General features: G+C 45.7%; 1 protein-coding gene across 1 annotated transcript in view; it reads right to left on the bottom strand.

The window, feature by feature from the left end:
- Positions 1-22,577, bottom strand: part of LOC102994737 (phospholipid-transporting ATPase IB) — a 467,552-nt gene that overhangs the window by 426,424 nt on the left and 18,551 nt on the right. Inside the window, exons 2-9 of the mRNA XM_028497800.2 lie at positions 13,301-13,400; positions 12,735-12,833; positions 11,779-11,824; positions 10,691-10,731; positions 6,362-6,435; positions 4,173-4,242; positions 3,187-3,314; positions 1,889-2,000 (exon numbers count right to left, since the gene is read on the bottom strand). Coding sequence (XP_028353601.1) covers positions 1,889-2,000; positions 3,187-3,314; positions 4,173-4,242; positions 6,362-6,435; positions 10,691-10,731; positions 11,779-11,824; positions 12,735-12,833; positions 13,301-13,400 — 670 coding nt within the window. The remainder of the gene's footprint in view (positions 1-1,888; positions 2,001-3,186; positions 3,315-4,172; positions 4,243-6,361; positions 6,436-10,690; positions 10,732-11,778; positions 11,825-12,734; positions 12,834-13,300; positions 13,401-22,577) is intronic.

The raw sequence follows: 22,577 nt of genomic DNA, 5'->3' as shown, positions 1-22,577 counted from the left end.
GCGCGCGCCGGCCTGGGCCGGTCTGAGGACACTCGCTAGGTGGCAGGGTGCTCAGCTCTTCACCCAGAGCAAGGCTGCACACACAGCTGCTCAGGACCAAGACACTTCACACATCCCAGTCCGCGCACGCGCACACACACAGAACACACAGACAGACACACACACAACACACAGACAGACACACACCCCTTCCTCTACAACCATCCCACCACACGGGGGGCCTCAGAGTCCAGAACCAGGACTGGCCTGGGCCCTCCCCTCCTTCCTGCTCCTGCCTCCCCCCCACCCCGGGGGGACATCCCTCCCCTGAGGTCCCCCAGCAGGGGGTGCTCCGTGCAGACTCACGTGCTTCAGAAGACAGCACTGCTGAACGGATGCTCGGGATCCGGTCGTACTTCCGACACTTCCTGCCTCTAACCGCCATGTTAAAAAACCCCCTCGTAAAATTCCTGCCATCTGGCTCCACGACCTTCTGCCTCTTCCCTCAGCAGGTCCACCAGCTCTCCCCTCCCCCCCACTCCCTAAAGACTTGAGCCACGGGTTACAGCATCCGTCTCTACCCCGGCCCGGCCGCGTCCCATCGTCACCAAATGCCGCGGCCCCTCCATCCTTCACTCAACATCGGACGCCTCCGACAGCTCCGCTTCAGCTTCCTGCCCCTGGGTCTCTCCGCTCCACAAAATCGAAGCCAAGCCCCCTGCACACCGAGGCCTGCCATGCAGCAACTCCAACAATCTTCTTCAACTCCAGTGAGTCCCTCAGCCCTTCTCATCCACACCCCCACCCGCCCCGTCTGCACTGCGTTACCCAGCTGGTGTGGACACCGGGCTCCATCACTCCACCGGGTCTAATCAGTGGCTAACTCTCTCCTCCTACACCACTTGGGGAGTGAACCAACACAACAGCCTTCCTTCTTCAACGTGCCATCTGAAATGTGCCTCTTAGTATCTGCTCAACTGACACCTCCAAACCTGGGCCGGATGACCTCCCGTACGGCGTGACCCCCAGCACTCTGTAATGACACGCATCACACAGTCACCTCTCCACTCTGTAATCGCCACCACTCCCAAGTCTGCCTGGTTCCCAGGGGTGAGACTGTGCCTTTCACTACTGTACCCACACAGCCTGGCACAAGATATGGTGCACGGTGGCCACGAAACACTTTTAAATCAAGAAGTATTGCCAAATCTGTGCTTTAGAAGTCACACAAAAGGGCAGACAAGCTGAAAAACCAATCCTCGTTAACAGCGACCATTAGCAAAATAAGATAACAAGTGATACCGAAGAAATGTAAGAAATGACATGTAGAGACACCGATTTATGCAGGACTTCAAAGCTGTCTGGCAAAATACGTCATAAAAGAAATGTGGGCTACCAAGTCACAGATCATAATTTTTAAAAATTAACAGGGAGAAAGAACAAAATCATTTTAGTATTTTTTTCTCTTTGGTATATGATGTGAATAATAAACATGAATTCAAAGGTAACTGATTTTCAATTGCCTAGAATTCAGTTAAATAAGACAACTTCCTATAAAATCTTAATTAATGGGGTGAGGAGGAGAAGTAAAGAGAGAAATAAAGAGGTTAGAACAAATCCCCCCTTGCGTTTGAAGATAAAATAGGTGAGGACTGACTGTCCCATTAAATCCAGAAAACAAAGACTGTTGATATTTCAGGCAAGGGGTAACAAATACTTGATACAGTAACAGAAATTCAGGAGAAACTACCTAGGAACCAAAATAAAAGCACCTCCTTTCCAAATTTCGGTTCACAGACAAAGCTTAAGGTTCCTAAATGCAACATCTGCATTTTCTACCCACTACTCCATAAAAAACAGAAAAAAACGACGAAAATCAGCATTGTTTTTCAGCATAGAAAAGTTTTACCTGCATGAGTTTGGTGTCGTGTCCAGTATAAACAACTATGCCAAAGACCCACTGAGTATTTCTAAGCTGTGTACCTCTTAATAAGATCTGGTCAGGCCCAAGGGCAACAGGGCTAAAAATAAGAAACAACATTTATATTTAATGATACTTTGAAAAAATGAGCATGAATTTTCCCCTTAAACATAAACCCACAATCAACCAAATGCTTCCTTTAGTCGAATTTGGACTATTTCACTGGGACACAGGGGCCGTAAAGGTTACCCCTGGCTTAAGCTACCCAAGGTTTATCCCATCCATTCATCAACACAGAAAAAGGGTTTTTTTTTTCTCCTGTAAAACGTTAAAAGGAAATTGTGTCTCTTATAACTCTCTTATGAAACTCAATATCCGAAAAGGAAATTAAGATAACCAGAAGTTTATTCATTTGGGAAAGCCAGTTTATAGACTCTAAGGAAAAAAAAAAAAAAAAAAAAGCTACAATAACAAATTTGTCAAAGCTAACTTAATGGTTAAATAAAAGTCTGAGTGATAATTTAGAAATTTAAAGCGGGAGCCTACAAAACAGCCCTGCGTACTGCATGAAACCAAGACGGGTGTCACACTTAGACTTGTCAGAGTTATTTTGGGTTGATTCCTGTGATCGGGTCCTTCCCTTTGGGTCTGTTCAAAAGATAAAGGTGGGGAGCGCTGGTAAGAAGCATGCAGATTGAAGATGAGCAAAACAGAGAAACCGCGCCCCAACGTAACGACAAAAAATGACTCAAACGATAAATGCCAAGAGGACAAAGACAACAGAATAGAGACAACAGGGCAGTGAACCTTCTGAAGGCAGGGTAACTGGTCCTTTCATTCAACTTGCTAAAAACACAGACTACTTAGAAGAAAGCAAAGGGGGAAAAAAAAGGTGGTTCTCTAATAAATGTCAGCTCTTATACACTTCAGACATCTCTCTTCTGCTTTTCTGGACAATTTTACGCAGCCAAAACCAACTACTCTCCTCCCTGGCCAGTAATACACACAGAAAGACCAGGCCAGTTCTGTGAACCTCACTTCAGACCCTCGGGATATTTTCTTGCCAAAAATCAGGTCTTTCCTTAAATTTAAGGGAAGGTTTAAATGGATTAAAATGGTGTTTCAGGAAAAGCTCAGTCTCCCATATCTAAGCTAAACATGAAGAAATCTGTTTCAAAATATTATGAAAGCAGAACACAAACTTATATTTGCCAAAGCTCCTGTAATTTTCAGTCACATTAAAAATAAATTAAAATAAAATCCACTAAGACAAGAGGAAGCGATACCTTTTCCCATCCAAGTTCAAGTTTCCGGTGAAATCGTAGAGGTGGCGATTGGGCCCTTCACACTCTATGCTCCCAGATAACTTCATCAGCACCTCCCTCACCTGCATGTCAGCCGTGTGACTCACACCCTGCAATGTTCAACCCAAAGAGGAAACTGAACACAGTCTTCCAGGTTTACGAATGACACTCGGCATTCCTACCGTTCATCAAAAGGAAATAATGAATCAACTAAAATGGAAGAGTTGGGTGGGGTCCTCAAGCTACCAGCCCCTCAGGATGGACTTCACAGGCAGCTCTGGCCACAGCAACCTAATACAAAAGGTTTGGAAGAATTCAATATATAATAACAATTTTAAGTTTAAATTAATAACTCGGGCTTCCCTGGTGGCGCAGCGGTTGGGGGTCCGCCCGCCGACGCGGGGGACGCGGGTTCGCGCCCCGGTCCGGGAGGATCCCACGTGCCGCGGAGCGGCTGGGCCCGTGAGCCGTGGCCGCTGCGCCTGCGCGTCCGGAGCCTGCGCTCCGCGACGGGAGAGGCCGCGACGGCGAGAGGCCCGCGTACCGAAAAAAAAAAAAAAAAAAAAAAAAAATTAATAACTCATTTTGACACAAATTTTCTGCTGCACCAAGTTGCATTTGATGATTCTGTCCACATATCTTTCTTTTCTACCTTAGATATCTGACTTGGACATTTTTTTCTCTTTCAAGGAGAGTTACAGGGTTCTAGATATCACACTGTGTGAAAGGGGTACTTTATTCTGTGTTTGTGGCCACGTTAGGGCACAGCTCATGGAGTGTGCTTTCTGTAAAGGGTTTGGGGGTGTTGATTATGACTCCAGCGTGGAAGTGTCGGCACAGTGGTGGAGTCCTGACTTCGTGCTTCCCTGAACTCTTTCCTCGAGAAAAAGCACTGACTGGTACGTGAGGGGAGCGCCGTTGCCATCTGGGCCCCATAACAATGCAAGTCATAAAAGGTGACCTTTTACCTGACGTATTTTAAGGTTCGTCTCCCCATCGAGATTGGCTGTCTCAACATAACACATTGCCTGAGGTTCACTAAGGAGAGGAAAAAAAAAAAAAAAGTTGAGTAAGGTCCCCTCCACCAATGCACAGCTCAGAAAGCCTCAACCATGGAAACTCTGCTGACCGGCCCTTCAGAGTGGTGTCATAACTGACCGCCACGGGAATAGCGACTGATGAGACAGACAGGACAGACAGACAGGTGTGTGCAGGGCACAGCGCCAAGACAAGCTGTCTCTCCAGTGATCTACCCGCACAGGCCCCACAATACGGCCGCCCGACTCCAAGTGGACAGAAATAACGGAGGATGAATGGGAAGCGGACAGGCCTGTGATGGGAAACAAGAGGTCCCAGCTGGTCCCACCCGGCCCAGTGGGCTCAGGTGACCCTGAAAGTCAGAGGCTGGCCTGCCCTTGACCAGAACAGCCACCCAGGCCAGGCCAGGCCAGGCCAGCACACACACCTTCTGAAGGAGATTACGGCCAGAGGAACTGAGAAATCAAGGCATAGGCTTGGCAGGGTTTTTCTTCCCTGCAGTTTTTACTGCGTCAACAGGCAACTTTTTAATCAAAACACCTGATTTTAAGGACAGAAAACTCAAAGAATAGATACAGAGTACAGCATCTGCCATGCTTAAACATAAGCATGGCAGATACTATACTCCTACTTTGGATGTTCAGGTCCAGGGAGCACAGTTAGGGTTTAACAGATTCTGTGACCACCAGCCACTTACAATCTCCTGGCACTGCCCTTCCTGGCCATGTGGCCTCAGCACATTCAACGATCTCTCTGTAGCCCTTGTTTTTTCACGTACCAAGGAAGGCTGTCAAGGGCTGTTGGAAGATTAAATGGGGTAAAATGTGCTCAACGGGCCACTTGGGACAAACACCAAGGAACTTGGAAAATGTGATGTCAGCTCAGGCAATCCTTATTCAAAGCTGGCTTTCTGAGGTCACACCCAAAACTCATAACCCAAACTATCTCAAGTGATCAACGTTCTACTATTTCTGAGAGTTTCTCTGTTACTAATCAATAGAGACAAACAGGAGTCCTGCCCCATGTATATGGGGCCTTTCCCCCTCTACAGGCCTGCGGTCCTTTTATTAAACCTTTGATCTCAAGCAGAAAATTTGTGCTGAGCCTTAAAATCTGACAAAACAAGTGATTCCACCCCCATAAGAGAGAGTCTGTCTGCACTCAAACACATGCGGTGTGAGATCTGAGGCCCAGCAGCACGTCAGTACAGGGAGGTTTAGTCTTGGCATCATTTAATTTAATCTTGCGCTCAAACAGAAGTTTATTCTTATCCTCATTTTGGCTTTCCTTCTTTGATATACACTTTTACGTATCATCCAAGGAAAAGTCAAGGACTGTGTTGTCTGTCATTTACACCACTTGGTGATGAAACCGCTGTAGCACAAAATTACCTAAAAAACATGGCGATGGTGCTTAGACAGAAAAGAGGCAAAATATGGACCATCTACAAGTCATGTGCACACTGAGAAATGCCTGTGGGTCTCTGAACCACTATAACGGGAGGCACTGGATTCTGCGGAGAAGGCTGCTGGCTGGACCCACCAGAGCCGTTCCTGAAGTTTCAGACACGCTGTGACCTGGATGCTACTGAACAAATCACTCCACTGCTCTGGAATGTATCCCTACAAACGAGGAATAGCCCACAACAGCCATGAGATGAAAGTGAATCAATAAATATAAAAAGGGCTTCCCTGGTGGCACAGTGGTTGGGAGTCTGCCTGCCGATGCAGGGGACATGGGTTCATGCCCTGGTCCGGGAAGATCCCACATGCCGCGGAGCGGCTGGGCCCGTGAGCCATGGCCACTGAGCCTGCATGTCCAGAGCCTGTGCTCCGCAACGGGAGAGGCCACAGCAGTGACACGCCCGTGTACCACAAAAAAATAAATAAAATAAATAAATATAAAAAAGACTTCAGAAAAAAAGTACAAAGAAATGAATGGGAGAAAGAAAACTCAGGGTTAAGGCAAAAAAATGCAAAGGAGGTAAAGGAAGAAAAGGTGGGGGAGAGGGTGGTGACCCAGAGGGTGCAGGGAAGGTAGCTGGAGGCTTCTGCAGGCACTAGGTAACACTCCATTGTTCTCAACACCGATTTCAAAACCATGCCATGAGCCACCTGACCTGGAGGACAGCAGGACCACATCTGCGGGAAGACACTGCCCATTGACGACCTTCACGATGTCTCCCACGGCTACCTAGAACACAGGAACAAGGACCGAGAAACATGAGAGACAGGAAAGCGCAAATGGTGATAAAAGGGGTTAAACATCGGGAGAAGAAAATTACTGTACAAGTGTGCTGTGAAGTTTAAGGCAGAGAAGCTCAAATTCTTTTCCTCAACAAGGATAAAAGGAACATTTCAATACAGACAAAAGGTAATACTGCCTTTCTGCAATGATGCCGAACAAGAAAGAAAAAAAAGGAGCAGGAGAAAAAAGATGAGTCAAAACAACCGTCAGGTTTCACTTTCTCACAGTTATTCACTGGCTTGCAGACACATGCACATCTATCCCCACAGCTGTGGGCAGCAGGGTAAGCGGTTAAGTGCACAGCTCGAGAGCCTGCCTGGACGCCTGGGTCAAATCCCCCGTGGGACCCCTTCCTAGTGCACGTAAACCTTGAGCAACTCATGCAAACTCTGGTGCCTCACTTTTCCCATCTATCCAACGAGGTCATCAGCACATATTTCGTGTTATTGTGGATATCAACTGAGTTAACACAGGCAAATTTCTTCTGTTTTACATCTGGGGAAACTGAGATTCAAAGTGAAATACTGGGTCATGGTCGCAAAACCAGTGAGTGTTAGAACCAGGACTCAAAACCAAGCCATTGGGCTGGAAGCCCAGTGGTCTGATTAAAAGGTAATACTAAATTCATGCAGGAACACTGCATCTCAAAGGTCCCCTGGAAATACTCCACGTGAAACAGATTTGTGTGGCGTCAAGAAATTGCCAGAAAAGAATCACAGAAGACCCCAAGCCAAGGAAACAGGTGCTCGTCTGCAGGACACAAGCCCACGGCCGAGGGTCCACAGGGCCTTTAAATAACACCTCACAGACACACCCGGCTGGAGAGAACATGTGCTTTCAAGCCAGGCAGGCCCAGGCTCAAATCCGAGCTTCACAGACTCACATGAACTCACAGAGCCTGGCAGGCTCTCCACCTCCTTGAACTCCAGTGTCCTCACTTATAAAATGGGAAATGCCACCACTGACCTTGCAGGGTTGATGCAATGAGTAAGGAGGGATATGCCAGCACCAGGCATGAAGCAGGCACAGCTAAGTGTTAGCCTTGAGCATAACCGAATGGGCACCGGGAGTGTGAGAGTGAGGAAAAAAGTGGAGTTCTCTGACAGCACAAGCAAGGCTGTTCCTGGTACGTAATTTCAAAACTCAAAGTCTAACTGAGCAGGACCCTGTGGGGCCTTCCCAGGACAAACCTCTCCCCCACATCCTCTGCTTTAGCTCCTGGCTGAAGTACCTAGATAACAGCATGTGATGCACACTTCCTGGGCCGTTTTACAGATGTTAAAACCCCCACCAAACAGCAGAAATTAACTACTTGAGGACCATGAGCACATAGCCCCCAGACCTGCGGGCACCTAAGGATGATAATGTTAAACCTGTGACACCACCCTGTTACTACTATCAACCAATCACAGAACTGTGCACAAGCTGATCACCTACCCTGGGATGCCCCTCCCTCACCTGGCCTTTAAAGATGCTTTGCTGAAACCCTTTGGGGAGTTCGGGTGTTTTGAGCACTAGCCACCTGGACTCCTCGCTTGGCACCTGCAATAAAGACTGCACTTCCCAGCACCACTTATTGAAGAGGCTGTCCTTTCTCCATTGTACGTTCTTGCCTCCTTTGTCGTAAATTAGGTGTCATAAATATGTGTGTGGGTTTATCTCTGGGCATTCTATCCTGTACCATTGATCTATATTTCTTTTTTTGTGCCAGTACCATACTGTCTTAATTACTGTAGCTTTGTGGTATAGTTTGAAGTTGGGGAGCCTGATTCCTCCAACTCCATTTTTCTTTCTCAAGATTGCTGTGGCTCTTCGGGGTCTTTTGTGTTACTATACGAATTGTAAAATGTTTTGTTCTAATTCTGTGAAGAATGCCAATGGACTATTACTCAGTCATAAAAAGGAATGAAAATGTGTTATTTGTAGTGAGGTGGATGGACCTAGAGTCTGTCATACAGAGTGAAGTAAGTCAGAAGGAGAAAAACAAATACTGTATGCTAACACACATATATGAAATCTAAAAAAAAAAAATAGTACTGATGAACCTAGTTGCAGGGCACGAATAAAGGTGTAGATGTAGAGAATGGACTTGAGGACACGGGGTGGGAGGGGGAAGCTGGGGCAAAGTGAGAGTGGCATCGACATATATACACTACCGAATGTAAAACAGCTAGCTAGTGGGAAGCAGCCGCATAGATACTCCAATAAAGATCTATTTAAAAATAATAATAAAATAAAGCACATGCGTATACCTATTCAGAAATCTAAAAAAGAAAAACTGCACTTCCCTTCACCACGACCCCGTGTCAGCAGACTGGCTTTACTGCAGGCGGGCAAGAGGACTTATGTTTGGTTCAGTAACAAAAGGGCACTACGCTTTCTGTTTCCTATTCTAACCCATGTTACTCATCTCTTTGAAATCAAGGATTGTAAAAAAAAAAAAAACAAAAAAAAAAAACACTGCATCTTACAATCCAGGAAAACGGCCTGGCAGGTGACTGTGTTTAATATTTTATCAGGACAAAGGAATGTTGCTAAAAGTCATCCTATTAGTGCTTTGATTTGCTTATCAAAGTGTGTGGGTAAGTCTAAGGAATCGGGCTCCACATCAAGAAGGGTGGAAAAAATTAAATTTCAGAGCCTCTGTACATTTGAAGTTCGTATCCAACTTAAAGGCAAAAGAAAGGCAGGGGCCATGCTTTATTCTTATCTGCATCCCCAACGCCTAACACTGCCTCTGGCACATACTAAGAGCTCCATTTAAATAAACAAAACCCATTTTTAATTGAAATAAAAATGCATGTGGCAAAACACAACAGGTATTTGGTTGATGGGTTGGTTTTTTTCTCTCCAAATATGTGTAGGAAACAGTAATGAGCTTTAGGGATCTGAATCCATCCACTCCTAGATCCAGAATTCTGAGATCATCACTCCATTTTCTACTGTTTCAAGTAGTGTCAACAGCCCAAATTCAAGTAATTCTCCACTCCTGCCTCTATGAGTGCCTTTCTGGGGAGGGGAGTGGCAACGGGCACATGAGGGAGAGAGGCCATTCCTAAGTGCCACGGGAGTTCTCAAATTCCCATAGCACGCTAGGAGCATTGCTACCATCTGTGAAGGCAAGAATCTCCAACCACTTGACCGAGAGCCACCACACTTCCCAATGAGAGTGAGGGCAACTAATATTTACAACACAGGACTTCTGGATGGCTACCCAGGTTAAGGTGTTATCACAAAACACTACCAAGGGGCTTAATGGCTCTCCTGTAACAAAGTAAAAAGAAAATGACAGCCAAAATGAAGGCTGCAGTTACCACATCACGGGCATCCTGCAGACTCCCAAGGTCACAGAGGCATTTTAAACATAGAGGCATTTTAAAACATTTTATTAAATGTTTAGCAAGAGATACTATTATATGTTACTCTTCTAAAATGTAGTTTTCTTCTGAAATCATGTTAATCAGCTTTGAATCTTGGAGTCATGAGAGCCACCCTCCAAAAACATCTTGTGACCATTAAGTTCCAGCCACAACAGAGACTCACTGAAAAAGCTAATTTTAGTAGCCAGAAAACACCCAGATGGCACAGGATATTTCTTCTCAATCTTCTATTTATCACCAGTAACAACTAAATCACCACGCCGTTCTCAAACCCCGCCGACCCCATACTCCAGCGAGGCAAACGCTCCTTGCTCTTGTAAAGCTAAAAGCAGCAACTTTCAGCCTCAGAACCCACCCAGGATGGTTCCCAGCCCCCAGTCTACCACTTCTTATATTTAGGGCTAATTACAAACCCAAACTCTTTCCACCAAAAATGTCAGAAGTGAGAATTTCAAAAGTTAAAAAAAAAATCTTTAAAAGATTGCATTGAGATAAAGAGAACAACAGAAGACCAGGGGAAAACGTTTCTTTACTTGGATTCAGAAACTAGAAAATGATTTGAAATTTCAGAACTATCCATCAGGGGCAATGAATTTCCCAGCTCTGAACTGACACAGGGAATGGCTTCTAGAAGATGCAGCAACAGAGGAAACATGCACCCGTTCTAGGAAAGCCTCAGGGAAAAACCACACTGCACCACTTATATGACATGGACATGGCTTGTGTCTTAACACAAACTTTATACCAAAAATCAACATTAGCAATGAATTACAGGTCTCCAAACCAGTACTTTCTGGCATATCTTTAAAATTTGTTATTACCTCTTTCCACATAATGGTATGCCACATACCATTCCTTAACACTGAAAAAGAAAAACAAAACAAGTATCGGTTAATACTGATGATAATCAACATAAAATCAGCTTTCCAAAATCCAAAAGGCTCCTTTTAAAATTCCACCGATTAATTCCAACATACCATATCCTTAGACATAAACGTCTAACATCATCACTCCCCAAAACAGAGCCCCAACTAGGTACTTATGTACCATATATAGAGGAACGAATGCACATAAATATTCATGTTTGCAAATAAGTTACATCTATTCGTATTTAGCCCATATGAAGAAAATCACCTTGCATTTACAGGATTCACCAAAACACACACACTTGCATAAACACACCGCCCCCCCCGTATTAACACAGAGCTACCGTTCTAGAAATGCTACAATAAGTAGATAGAGGTAGGGGGCAATTATAAACCAAGGCTATGAATGCTTTGACTTTTATGGGCATAAAATATGTCTAGCTCCTGAAAATTAAAACCTTTTCTAAAACTCTAAAATACACAAACCCTGTTCAGATCTTCATTACCAGGACTCACCTTTTGTTGGATTTGTTTTGTCATTTTGCTATTTTTAAAGTATTTTATAGATTTCCCTCAAGTATTTATTTATTTATCTATTTATTTATTTTTGGCCGCATTTGGTCTTCGTTGCCGCGCACGGGCTTTCTCTAGTTGCAGCGAGCGGGGGCTACTCTTTGTTGTGGTGCGCGGGCTTCTCATTGTGGTGGCTTCTCTTGTTGCGGAACAGGGGCTCTAGGCACGCGGGCTTCAGTAGCTGTGGCACGTAGACTCAGTAGTTGTGGCTTGTGGGCTCTAGAGCGCAGGCTCAGTAGTTGTGGCTCATGGGCTTAGCTGCTTCGCGGCATGTGGGATCTTCCCAGACCAGGGCTCAAACCCGTGTCCCCTGCATTGGCAGGCGGGTTCTTAAGCACTGCGCCACCAGGGAAGTCCCAGATTTCCCTCAATTTATCTCAACACCATTAACTACTTATTTAAAATTCCTTAACTGCAAGTCTTGTTCTAAAGTTTCCTAGTGGAAAAAATGAGTCAGCCTGGGGTCTTACCTATCGTTTTCTTTTTGTTAACTGCACTGTCTGCCTTATGTCGCTTCTGTTACAGAAAGAAAAAAAGGTGTTAGTTTCAAAACTTCCAGATGAATAACTGAAACAGCAAACAGTAAGATCCAGCAAAAACAAGACAAGGAAATCAACTGGCAGCTACACTAATGTCCTAAAATTCAGTTCAATGGTCATGATCCAGCATCACCCGCTAAATTCAGAGACTAACACCGTAAATGTAGATGCGGTTTATATGCTTATATTTTGGTTACAGCAAGGAAAAAAACACTTTGAAGCATACAACTTTCTACTCCTTGATTGTTTTAGATCGAACTAAAAGCATTATTCTATCAGATAAACTAACAAACAACTGAACTCATTTTATTGATAAAGAACTTTGGGGGCAAAGTACCTTTGCTTTGATTTGTACTGCATTTATTCATTTACCTATTCCCAGAAAAATGTGCGTGCATGTATGAGAGAGAGGGGGAGACAGACAGAAAGGAAGGGGAGAAGGAAGAGCCTGAAAAGAGGACAGAGAGAAAACAGGAAACAGCATGAATATGGCTGTAGCCAATGAATTTGGAGATGCACTGAAGCAAGTATAAGGAGGGAGGAGATTCTTGTAAAGTAACCTCAATGCTGCTACGCTAGACAGCAATTCAGTCCTCCATTTGCTACCCAGACTAGCACGCTCTCAAGGAGGATGTAAGGAACATCGGCAATAAAAATCAAAGCGGGTCCATAAACCTCACATCAGGAAATACAGATTGAACTACTTCTGTTTCACTGTATAGTTCAGACACCGTGTGTACACATTCTGTCCCCAAAAATACCATCATGAAACTTGAGAGCCTAGTTAGCCTACAGACCAATTTTTCTGTCTTAAAAAATCCAAAGCAGCAAATCAGTTGTAAGTTACATTCAATAAATGTTTTTATTATCTGAAAGCAAAAACTTACAAAATCTTCTACAATCTCTTTGATGCCTGCGATTGTTAAAATAATGATCAATGGCACCAGGGTGGTATATCTTCCTGTTGGAGAAACATCTGGAATTTGCTGTAAGATAAAGAGACCAAAAGCGGGAAGTTGGCAAATTAAAATCCTCTCCAAGAAAAAGAAAATATGGCACACAGGCCTCACTCCTCTGCAGTTCTGCTGCATTCATTTCTGTTACAAAGCGATTACCTTTTTTTAAGAACTAGCTAAGTCCATTACATATTTTTAAAATTCTACCCAACGTCATTTTGTGTTTGGATCAGAAAAAAGGGTTAGAAGTAGGATCCCACAGTCTCCTTTCAGTGCCTCTTTTCGTAACTGCAATTATCCTTAAGCAAAGAAGGATACCTAAAGAAGTCTCCCTTTATGCAAAGATCCCATTTGTTCAAGCAAACAGTAATTGGATGAAGGAGGCACATATCATTCAAGTCTGATGACCCTTTCTTGGTTAAGTGACCTTTTAGTAAGATCTTATTTTGCATACGATTAAGGTTATGAATTTTAAGTAACTTTTTAAAAAATGTCACCTGTAATAAGGCAATGAAGAGGAAGAAGGCATTGGCAGCTCTCCTGATCTGCTCGTACAAGAATCGAGGTAGAAACGTCAACACGCTGTACTTGGCCGTACTGTGAGGACAAAGGAAAACGCTGCTATCAGTTATGGCTGTAAATTCTAAAAAACAGGAAAACAAAGTTTCCAAAATTACACAAGTGATTGTAAAAACAAAATATTTCAAAACTCAGGACAAGAACATTGCTGTGCTGGCCCTCTCCTAGAAAGCTTCGTCTTGTAAAAAGACACCTTTCCTAAGAAAATCTTCTAATGTGATCTTTGTTTTCAAACTTTGATACATACGTGTTCACTTAGTGTCACATGGTGTAACCAGGGAAATGTACCCACCTTCTAGGAGCCTTGTGCTATGAACACACTAAGCATATAAACAATGTCTGTAAAGATAAAGATATGTATCAAAGATCACAAAACAGAAAGAGGCACATGTTCCCAAAGCAGTAATATATGAACACAGAGAGAGGTGAAGCATCTACCTAGTAACTCACACAAATCAAGGTAGAATTGTTACCCCAGGATTGCTGATACACTACAATTCTTATCACAAAGCCGCTGATTCAACGTAGAACGTCAACTCTATCCAGCATGCCCTGGTAACGGGCGTGTGGTTGACAGTTCAATGTGTCCCTCTGGATGCTCAACACAGACATTTTATGCTCAACCACACCTGAATGAAACCCCTTCCACACATCCTTCATTCAGCCACCTTCACTCTCACTCTACTTCCACGTGAGACATCCTCTCCTTCCACACCGTGTCTCCAGGACTAACCTTGCCCTCCCGTGAAGCCTGGTCCAATTCGCAAAGGCTCTTCTTCCTCCAAGTCACAGGGTGGTGTCTACACCTCCATAATACAGTCTCTGCTCTGCTTTGTATTATATTTATGTACCCCCAGAATAGATTCTGGGGACAGCACGAATGTTTACTTTGTTAAAAAAAGAAATAACAGACCCAAAATGGAGTCACTTGTGCTCAGCCCACATCATCAAACTGAAGACTCAATGCCTGACCTAATTGCAGCTTCATCCTGTTCCAGGAATCTAATCTTAACCAGTCAGTCTGGAATCACCTGGTCAGCACTAGGGAGGTTATCAACCTGATACACCCCAAAGGAATGTGACTTTGCCCCAAACAACTGACTCTTTGCTAGTAACTTCCTTGTCCCACTGTTTTTTGCCTATAAAAGTCTTCCACTTTGTACAACTCCTCAGAGCTACTTTATCTGCTCGATGGGATGCTGCCCAGCTCATGAATCACTGAATAAAGCCAGTAAGATCTTTAAAATTTACTCAGCTGAATTTTTTTTTTAAACAACTTCAACTTTGTATGTTCCTAGCACATAGCAGGTAATCAACGAACAGTGAAATAATGGAAAGGCATAAACTGGGGACCTGAGGGATAAAACGAACCACACCTCCTTTAGCTGCTCAAAGCCTCATCCATAAGAGTACCTGCCAAGTCTTAGCTCACCTTCTGAAGCCACCTCTTACCTGAAGTACAGTCTTGAGAGATTTTCTGGGTTTAAAATACACATTAATTAGAAGCACCAAATAGAAGAGCCAAGAGCTCAGAAGACAGAGCACCTGAGGCACATGTACTTCTATAAGACCTGACGGTGACCAAACCTGGAATGACAGAATGAAATGCCAAAACTGACAACTCGGGCTTCCCTGGTGGCACAGTGGTTAAGAATCTGCCTGCCAATGCAGGGGACACGGGTTCGAGCCCTGGTCTGGGAAGATCCCACATGCCGTGGAGCAACTAAGCCCGTGCGCCACAACTACTGAGCCTGCGCTCTAGAGCCTGCGAGCCACAACTACTGAAGCCCACGTTGCCTAGAGCCCGTGCTCCGCAACAACAGAAGCCACGGCAATGAGAAGGCCGTGCACCACAACAAAGAGTAGCCCCCTGCTCGCCGCAACTAGAGAAAACCGCGCACAGCAACGAAGACCCAATGCAGCCAAAAATAAATAAATAAATAATTTATTTTTAAAAAATCTGACAACTCAAAACACACAGCAGCCTGAGGCCATACGATGGGGGGGTGGGGAAGGAATGGGATGGGATGGGATAGCTCCATGTACCATTTGTGGCCACTGCTGCAGGTAAGATCTGGTATCACAGCCTGGTATTTCGCAAAACACAATGATTAAGAGTCATCCTTAAGACAGAATTATTTCTAGCTTTCTTCTGAAGGTGCTGTGATACTGTGATTTATCACAAGAAACATATATTTGGTCTTCATCCCAGTTACTGGCACAGAGCTCCTAAAACCCTTGGGATTTCTGTCATGTTGAGAGCGATAAAGGTATCTTTTGTTACGTCAATGAGGTGACTCATGGAAAGCCCCTAGGTAACCTAAGGATGGGGGCTGGATGCCAGGGAAACCAACCACATGATTGGAGGGTTGAAACTTTCAGTCCCACCCCCTCCTAAGAGAAAAGAGGGGCTGGAGATTTCAACCACCAACAGCCAATGATTCTATCAATCACATGTTTGTAATGAAGCCTCCATAAAAAACCAAAAGGACAGGTTTGGAGAACTAAAGACCCAAGGGAAGATCTGATGTTGCCATTTCAGTCTAGAGACCATCTGCGGGCAGAATTCCGCCTTCCTCAGGGAGGGCAGGCTTTGTTCATTAAGGCCTTCACCTGATGGATGAGGCCCACCCACATCATGGTGGGCAATGTGCTTTACTCAAAGCCCACCAATTCATCGATAAATGTTAATCTCATCCACAAGCACCTTAAGAGAAACACCTAGAGTAACGTCTGACCAAATATCCAGGTGCCCTGGCCCAGCCAAATTGACACATAAGAGTAACCACTGCATGCCTATCCGGATTCAGTGGGTCTGGAATGGGTCTGAGAGTCTGCATTGCTAATGAGTTCCCAGGTGGGACCAATGCTGCTGGTCTGAGGGCCACACTGAGTGGCAGCTACCCCTGAGGAGGTAGATATGTTCAAGTCACCCATGTGAGTTCAATCCAGCTGAACAGTATAAACTGTAACCGGATGGGAGGCGTTTACCATCACTTCCCCAGGGGAAAGGAAATTTATAGGATGAAAGGGGTGGATGAAGAGCTTCGCAGCAGAAGAGTTTGTTCACCAGCTGAATTCGTCACCCCAGAAGATTCCCCCTCAGACTGCATGTGTCAGCCTCCCGGATGTCCAGGCATTGGCTACAAGCAAATCTCATGCATTTAGTGAGTCTGTAGGGCCTGGGGCACAGGGAGAAATGACCAGGAGAAAACAGAACTGTTTCCCGTGGTTCACCCAGCTTCCCTCTAAATATCTGTTAGATCAGTGTTTCCCGAAATCGGGTGACATGAAGAATGACCAGGGGCTTGTCAAAAACCCATTCATCCATCCATCCTTCCCCAGCTATTTACTGAGCCTTATCTATGTACCAGGCACCGTGCCCAGCACTGCGGGAATCAAAGGGTCACGAAAGCATTATCTCAAGAGAATTACATTCTAGAGACAAAATGACACTTTAAAACCAAATAAAATATGTGGCAGGATAGATAGTGAAGAATACCATGGAGGAACACAGACCAGGGATGGAGGACACAGAAGGGGACACTGCGGGGTGAGGGGGACGGGAGCAGGGGGAGAAGTTATTTTCAACAGTGATCAGGGAATGTGTCACTTAGAAGGTGACCTGTGAGCAAAGGCCTAAGGGAGGTGACGAAGCAGGAACCAGCCACGTGGACGCACAGGGAGGAGCTCTGCAGAGAGAGGCAACGGTGCGCACAAAAACGCTGAGAGGGAGGGCAGCCGCTGTCCTCCTGCTGGAGGGGCAGGGAGGGGACGGGGGCGGAGCGATGGGGCTGGCTCAGGCCCTGCAGCTCACGCCCACTCTGGCCTTTCTGTCTTCAGGAGACAGGACGTCTCTGCAGGATGCCGAGGACAAGACAAGGTCTGACGACAATACCAACCTGCAAACCTCTCTCCGGGGACCTGACCCAGCAGGGAAGGAACCTGGCTACATGTGTGGTGGACACGTTCCTCGTGGAAACTCTTAGGATCTGGCGAGTATGGGAAACAAGATTCAGAAAATAGGGCCTGGAGACACGCGGGTCAGGGGCTCCCTGCCTGTCACAACAAAAGCACTTCCAGAATCTGACCTCCGGAGGGCAGCCCCGGAACCAACCCCGGGATGACGTCTGAGAGCAATTTTCCAGCTGGGAGAAAAGATCCAAGTTGATGGCTGTTCTCCAGAGGCAAATCTAACAATGCAGTAGCTGCTCAAAGAGTAACTTCTCTGCATCACAAGCCTCCGGAAACCCAGGAACCAAACTAGCTTAACACTCACCTTCCAAATGTGAACAGTAACCCACACTGGGGTGTTTTCCTTCTCTGGCCTCACATGGACAAATACATTTCTCGTACATGCCCAAGGTAGCCTAAGCATTCAGTGTTTACTGGAAGACTGCGGGGCCCCTTTAAACCCCTTCACAGAAGCTGACTCTGTGAGCCGACCGGTGGCTCCATGACCCTGTTCTGGGAACCCTCCCCCTCCCAGCTCCCTGCAGGAGACCTTCCACCTTTCCGCTCTCACATGTTCACTCAGCAAGGAGTTCTGGATTATTGAAGGTAAAAGACACGGCCTAAGACGGCCATTCATGTCCTCGTAAACAGCCTAATTCATTTATCCCTTAAGAGTACATTACACAGGGCTTCCCTGGCGGCGCAGTGGTGGGAGAGGCCACAACAGTGAGAGGCCCACATAGCACAAAAAAAAAAACAGAAAACAAAAACAAGAAAAAAGAAATGAGAACAGTTTAAGAGACCTCCAGCACAACATCGAGCATAGTAACATTCTTGTTACAGGGGTCCCAGAAGGAGAAGAGAGAAAGAACATACTTGAAGACATAATAGCTGAAAACTTCCCCAACTTGAGAAAAAAAAACAGACATCCAAGTCCAGGAAGCAAAGAGTCCCAAACAGGATCAACCCAAAAAGGACCTTACCAAGAAACACTGTAATTAAAACGAGGCAAAAATTAAAGATAAAGGGAGAATATTAAAAGCAGCAAGGGAAAAGCAACAAGTTACATACAAGGGAACTCCCATAAGGCTATCAGCTGACTTTTAAGCAGAAACTCTGCAGGCCAGAAGGGAGCGACATGACATACTTAAAGTGATGAAATGGAAAAACCTACAACCAAGACTGCTCTACCCAGCCGGGCTTCATTCAGATTTGATAGAGAAATCAGAAGTTTTACAGACAAGCAAAAGCTAAAAGAGTTCAGCATCACCAAACTAACTTCATAAGAAATGTTAAAAGGAACTTTTCTAAGTGGAAAAGGACACAACTAGAACTATGAAAGTTACCAAAGAAAAAATACCATTGGTAGAAGCAAATATACAGTAAAGGTAGCAAATCAACCATATAGAAAGCTATGAGGGTTAAAAACAAAAGTAGTAATATCTATATCCACAATAATTATACATAAAAAGACGTAAAATATGACGTCAAAAACAGTACACCTTAAACAGTATTATACGTCAATTATATCTCAGTGAAGCTGGAAGGAAAAACAAATAAAACACTTTAAAGAATAATAAAACATAACAAGAGGTTGCAAGAGTGTTCTGATGGAAAAAATAAGAATTGATATGTAAAAAAAAAAAAAAAAGTTCCAGTAGAAAAATGAGACAGGAAAAATGTTACACTAGAAAGGAGACAAACATGATATACTACTTCACTCATTCATCCTGAAGTAAATAGGTTAAATCTTCATCTATATAAGAGAATTCAGAGAGATCTCTTCTAAACCTAACTTAGAAATATGGTGGAAACCACCAAAAGAATTAAAAACAGTGATTGCCTTTGGTGGAACAGAACCAGAATGGGAGAGATAGGGCTGGAAGCTACTGATGATCAGGATAAGCTTCCACAGTATTTCAACTTTTAACTACCTTCATGTATTATTGTAATAAATATTTTAAATAAAAATTAATAGTACCAGATGTAACTGTCAAGGGGCCATCAGTTCTTGGATGTTTAGCTAATTTCAGGAATGGTTGTACGTAAGGAGCTGTTTATTAGAACATGAAATGAGGCTGAAGACCCAGTTTATTCGTATACTACTTCCCACCACAAAATGAGTCAGCTACACTCATATCTGATAGTAAACCCTAGGATCACCTCCTTCTACCAGCAGCAACTGGGCCCCGGGTCACAGACAGAAGGAAGGGAATTTTAACCTGCCCTCCATGAGTCTAACGAGAAGCAAATGTCAGCCTGGCACCCAGAGTACAAAGCATTTACACGCTCGTTGCTTTGAGAAGAGCAGTCCGGGTTTCAGGACGGGAGTCTTCACCCTGTAACTCAGGCCACGGGAGAAATGAGAGTAAAGTGCCTCCCCCTTAAATGGAAGTCACTTTATTCTGTAGCGTATTTAGCTCTTATTCAGTTCTCTTGCTTCCTTTCATCCTCTGCTAAATTCCTACAACATCTTTCTTCTTCTCATCAAACCACATCCTTCTCTTCTGAGCCAACAGCCCAAGGGGTCACCTTCTCTGCAAGCTTTTCTCTATTCACATCTACCCAGCACACAATCCTTTCAACTGCATGTGTGAATATGAGTGTGGGCGGGGGTGAGGGGTAGGGGAAAGGGAGCGAGGAAAGCAATTCTCTCTCCTCTGACCGTTGAGCTCTAGGTTGGCCACATCAAATAAGTATTCCCTTAACCCCCTGTGCTTGCCTTGCAGGTGGAGAGCCCAGAGCACACCTCAGACCAGCAGCACAGCGCCCTCTGCTGGCCGGTCGACACCGCAGTGTTTCTGCCAGGTAGACCTCACTGCCCCATCCAGTCTGAGCCAGACCACGGTCCTCAGTCGTTCTCCAACAGATGCTTCAATTCACCCCATGTTCAAAGGGTTCAAATCCGGGGGGGGGGGGGACAAAACGCACCAACCAGGAAGCTTGAGCTGTGAGGTCAGATCAAGGTCCGCACAACATGAAACTGTGTTAGAACGTGGCTACAGGAAGCAGGAAAGTGATGGCAAGAAATAAAAATACAGTGGGATGCACATATGGCCCCCTTACCTTTGATAAAGGAGGCAAGGACATACAATGGAGAAAAGACAACCTCTTCAATAAATGGTGCTGGGGGCTTCCCTGGAGGCGCAGCGGTCGAGAGTCCACCTGCCGATGCAAGGGACACGGGTTCGTGCCCCGGTCTGGGAAGATCCCACGTGCCGCGGAGCGGCTGGGCCCGTGAGCCATGGCCGCTGAGCCTGCGTGTCCGGAGCCTGTGCTCCGCAGCGGGAGAGGCCACAACAGTGAGAGGCCCGCGTACCGAAAAAAAAAAAAAAAAAAAAAAAAAATGCGGGACCCTAAGTGTCCTCCGGGAGGATCCCACATGCCGCAGAGCGGCTGGGCCCGTGGGCCATGGCCGCTGGGCCTGCGCGTCCGGAGCCTGTGCCCCGCAGCGGGAGGGGCCACAACAGTGAGAGGCCCGCGTACCGAAAAAAAAAAAAAAAAAAAAAAAAAAAATGCGGGACCCTAAGTGTCCACCGACAGATGAATGGATAAAGAAGATGTGGCACATATATGCAATGGAATATTACTCAGCCAAAAAAAAGAAATGAAATTGAGTTATTTGTAGTGAGGTGGGTGGACCTAGAGCCTGTTATACAGAGTGAAATAAGTCAGAAAAACAAACAACACCGTATGCTAACAAACACCATATATATGGAATCTAAAAAAAAAAAAAAAAAAAAGGTTCTGATGAACCTAGGGGCAGGACAGGAATAAAGACGCAGATGTATAGAATGGACGTGAGCACATGGGGAGGGGGAAGGGTAAGCTGGGACGAAGTGAGAGAGTGGCATGGACATATATACACTACCAAACGGAGGGTGGACAGCTAGTGGGAAGCAGCCGCACAGCACAGGGAGATCAGCTCAGTGCATTGTGACCACCTAGAGGGGTGGGATAGGGAGGGTGGGAGGGAGGGAGACACAAGAGGGAGGAGATATGGGGATATATGTATATGTACAGCTGATTCACTTTGTTGTAAAGCAGATGTTAAGAAAAAATAGGGTGGGAGACAAGGGACCCCACCCTCCATCCTTGCTTCCAGGTCCCTCTCCCCCCCTCCCCCTCCCTCGGAGCCCTCCATCAACCTTTGCAAAAGCAAATCCCGTCGCTTCTTAAGACCAAGTCAAACCTCTTGTCAACGTCTTAACCATTGGCCAATCCTGAGGTCATGAGATACTCTGGCCTTTTCTGAACTAAGAGGAGGTGGGTAGGTAGCACCCTGCAGGGAGGAATCGGAGGGTGGTGACGACGGGACCGTTCTCCGCTCTCCACTCCTGTCTTGCTTACCCAAATCTGATCCTCATAGCCCTTACGAACAACACGCCAGGACAGCGGGGCTCACACAGCTGTCGGGGAGGGAGATGCCAGCCGAGGCGAGAGCTGAGCAAACACCCAGCTCGGTTCAGGGAGGGGGATCCTGCACGGAGGGAGGAGGCGCTGGGACGGGACACCACCTAGCAAAGAGCCGCCAGGGGACATGAGGAGCCCACCAGTGAAGCCCAAGGACATCGCTGTGACAAAGGAAACCACCCGAGCATCACACTTACTCGCCGCTGGATGGGTGTGGATGGAAGGCGTCCGAAAGAATAAATGGGAAGACAGTGGTGACTGTGTTTGCAAACAGTTATAAAAGTGTCAGAAGCTTCAATTCACTTTCTATCCTTCTGTTTTCAGTTTTTTAAACAGAGATGAAGGTCCTGTGACTGTCAGAAAAGTAAAGCTCTTCTAAAAACCCACAGGTACCAGGGTCCCTGCCCCTCCAAAAGCGAAAACAAAGCAGCAGAACACAGCCTGCATCCCCTCTCGTCTCCCCTCTCGCCCGTACCTGCCGCCTCCCTCACTGTCTCTGCCAAAGCAGCCTCCACGCCTTCTCTGCTGCGGCAGCGCTTGGGCTCCCAGAAAACCTAATAAAACACTTATGCGTGTCTCAATCCTCGGCAGTGGCAGGAAGGTCAAAGCCCCCCTCGGAACAGTCTCCAGCACACACAGAAGTCACTGCGGCCAATCCAGGCTGATCTCTTTACTTCACTGGGGTTTTTTTTGTTTCCCCAAAGGTTTAAGAAACACTAACACGTGTTACTCAAGGAAGCAAAGCCCAGAGGGCCCTCCACTGCGGTGCAGTGACCCGCATGTGGCTCCCTGGGTTCTCTGGGCCACGGGGGGAGGGGGGGGGGCAGC

This window comes from Physeter macrocephalus, chromosome 13 (genome assembly GCF_002837175.3).
Source record: "Physeter macrocephalus isolate SW-GA chromosome 13, ASM283717v5, whole genome shotgun sequence".
NCBI classification, from domain to species: domain Eukaryota; kingdom Metazoa; phylum Chordata; class Mammalia; order Artiodactyla; family Physeteridae; genus Physeter; species Physeter macrocephalus.
Note: the sequence above shows the minus strand (reverse complement) of the source record. Positions and strands in the feature narration are given on the sequence as shown.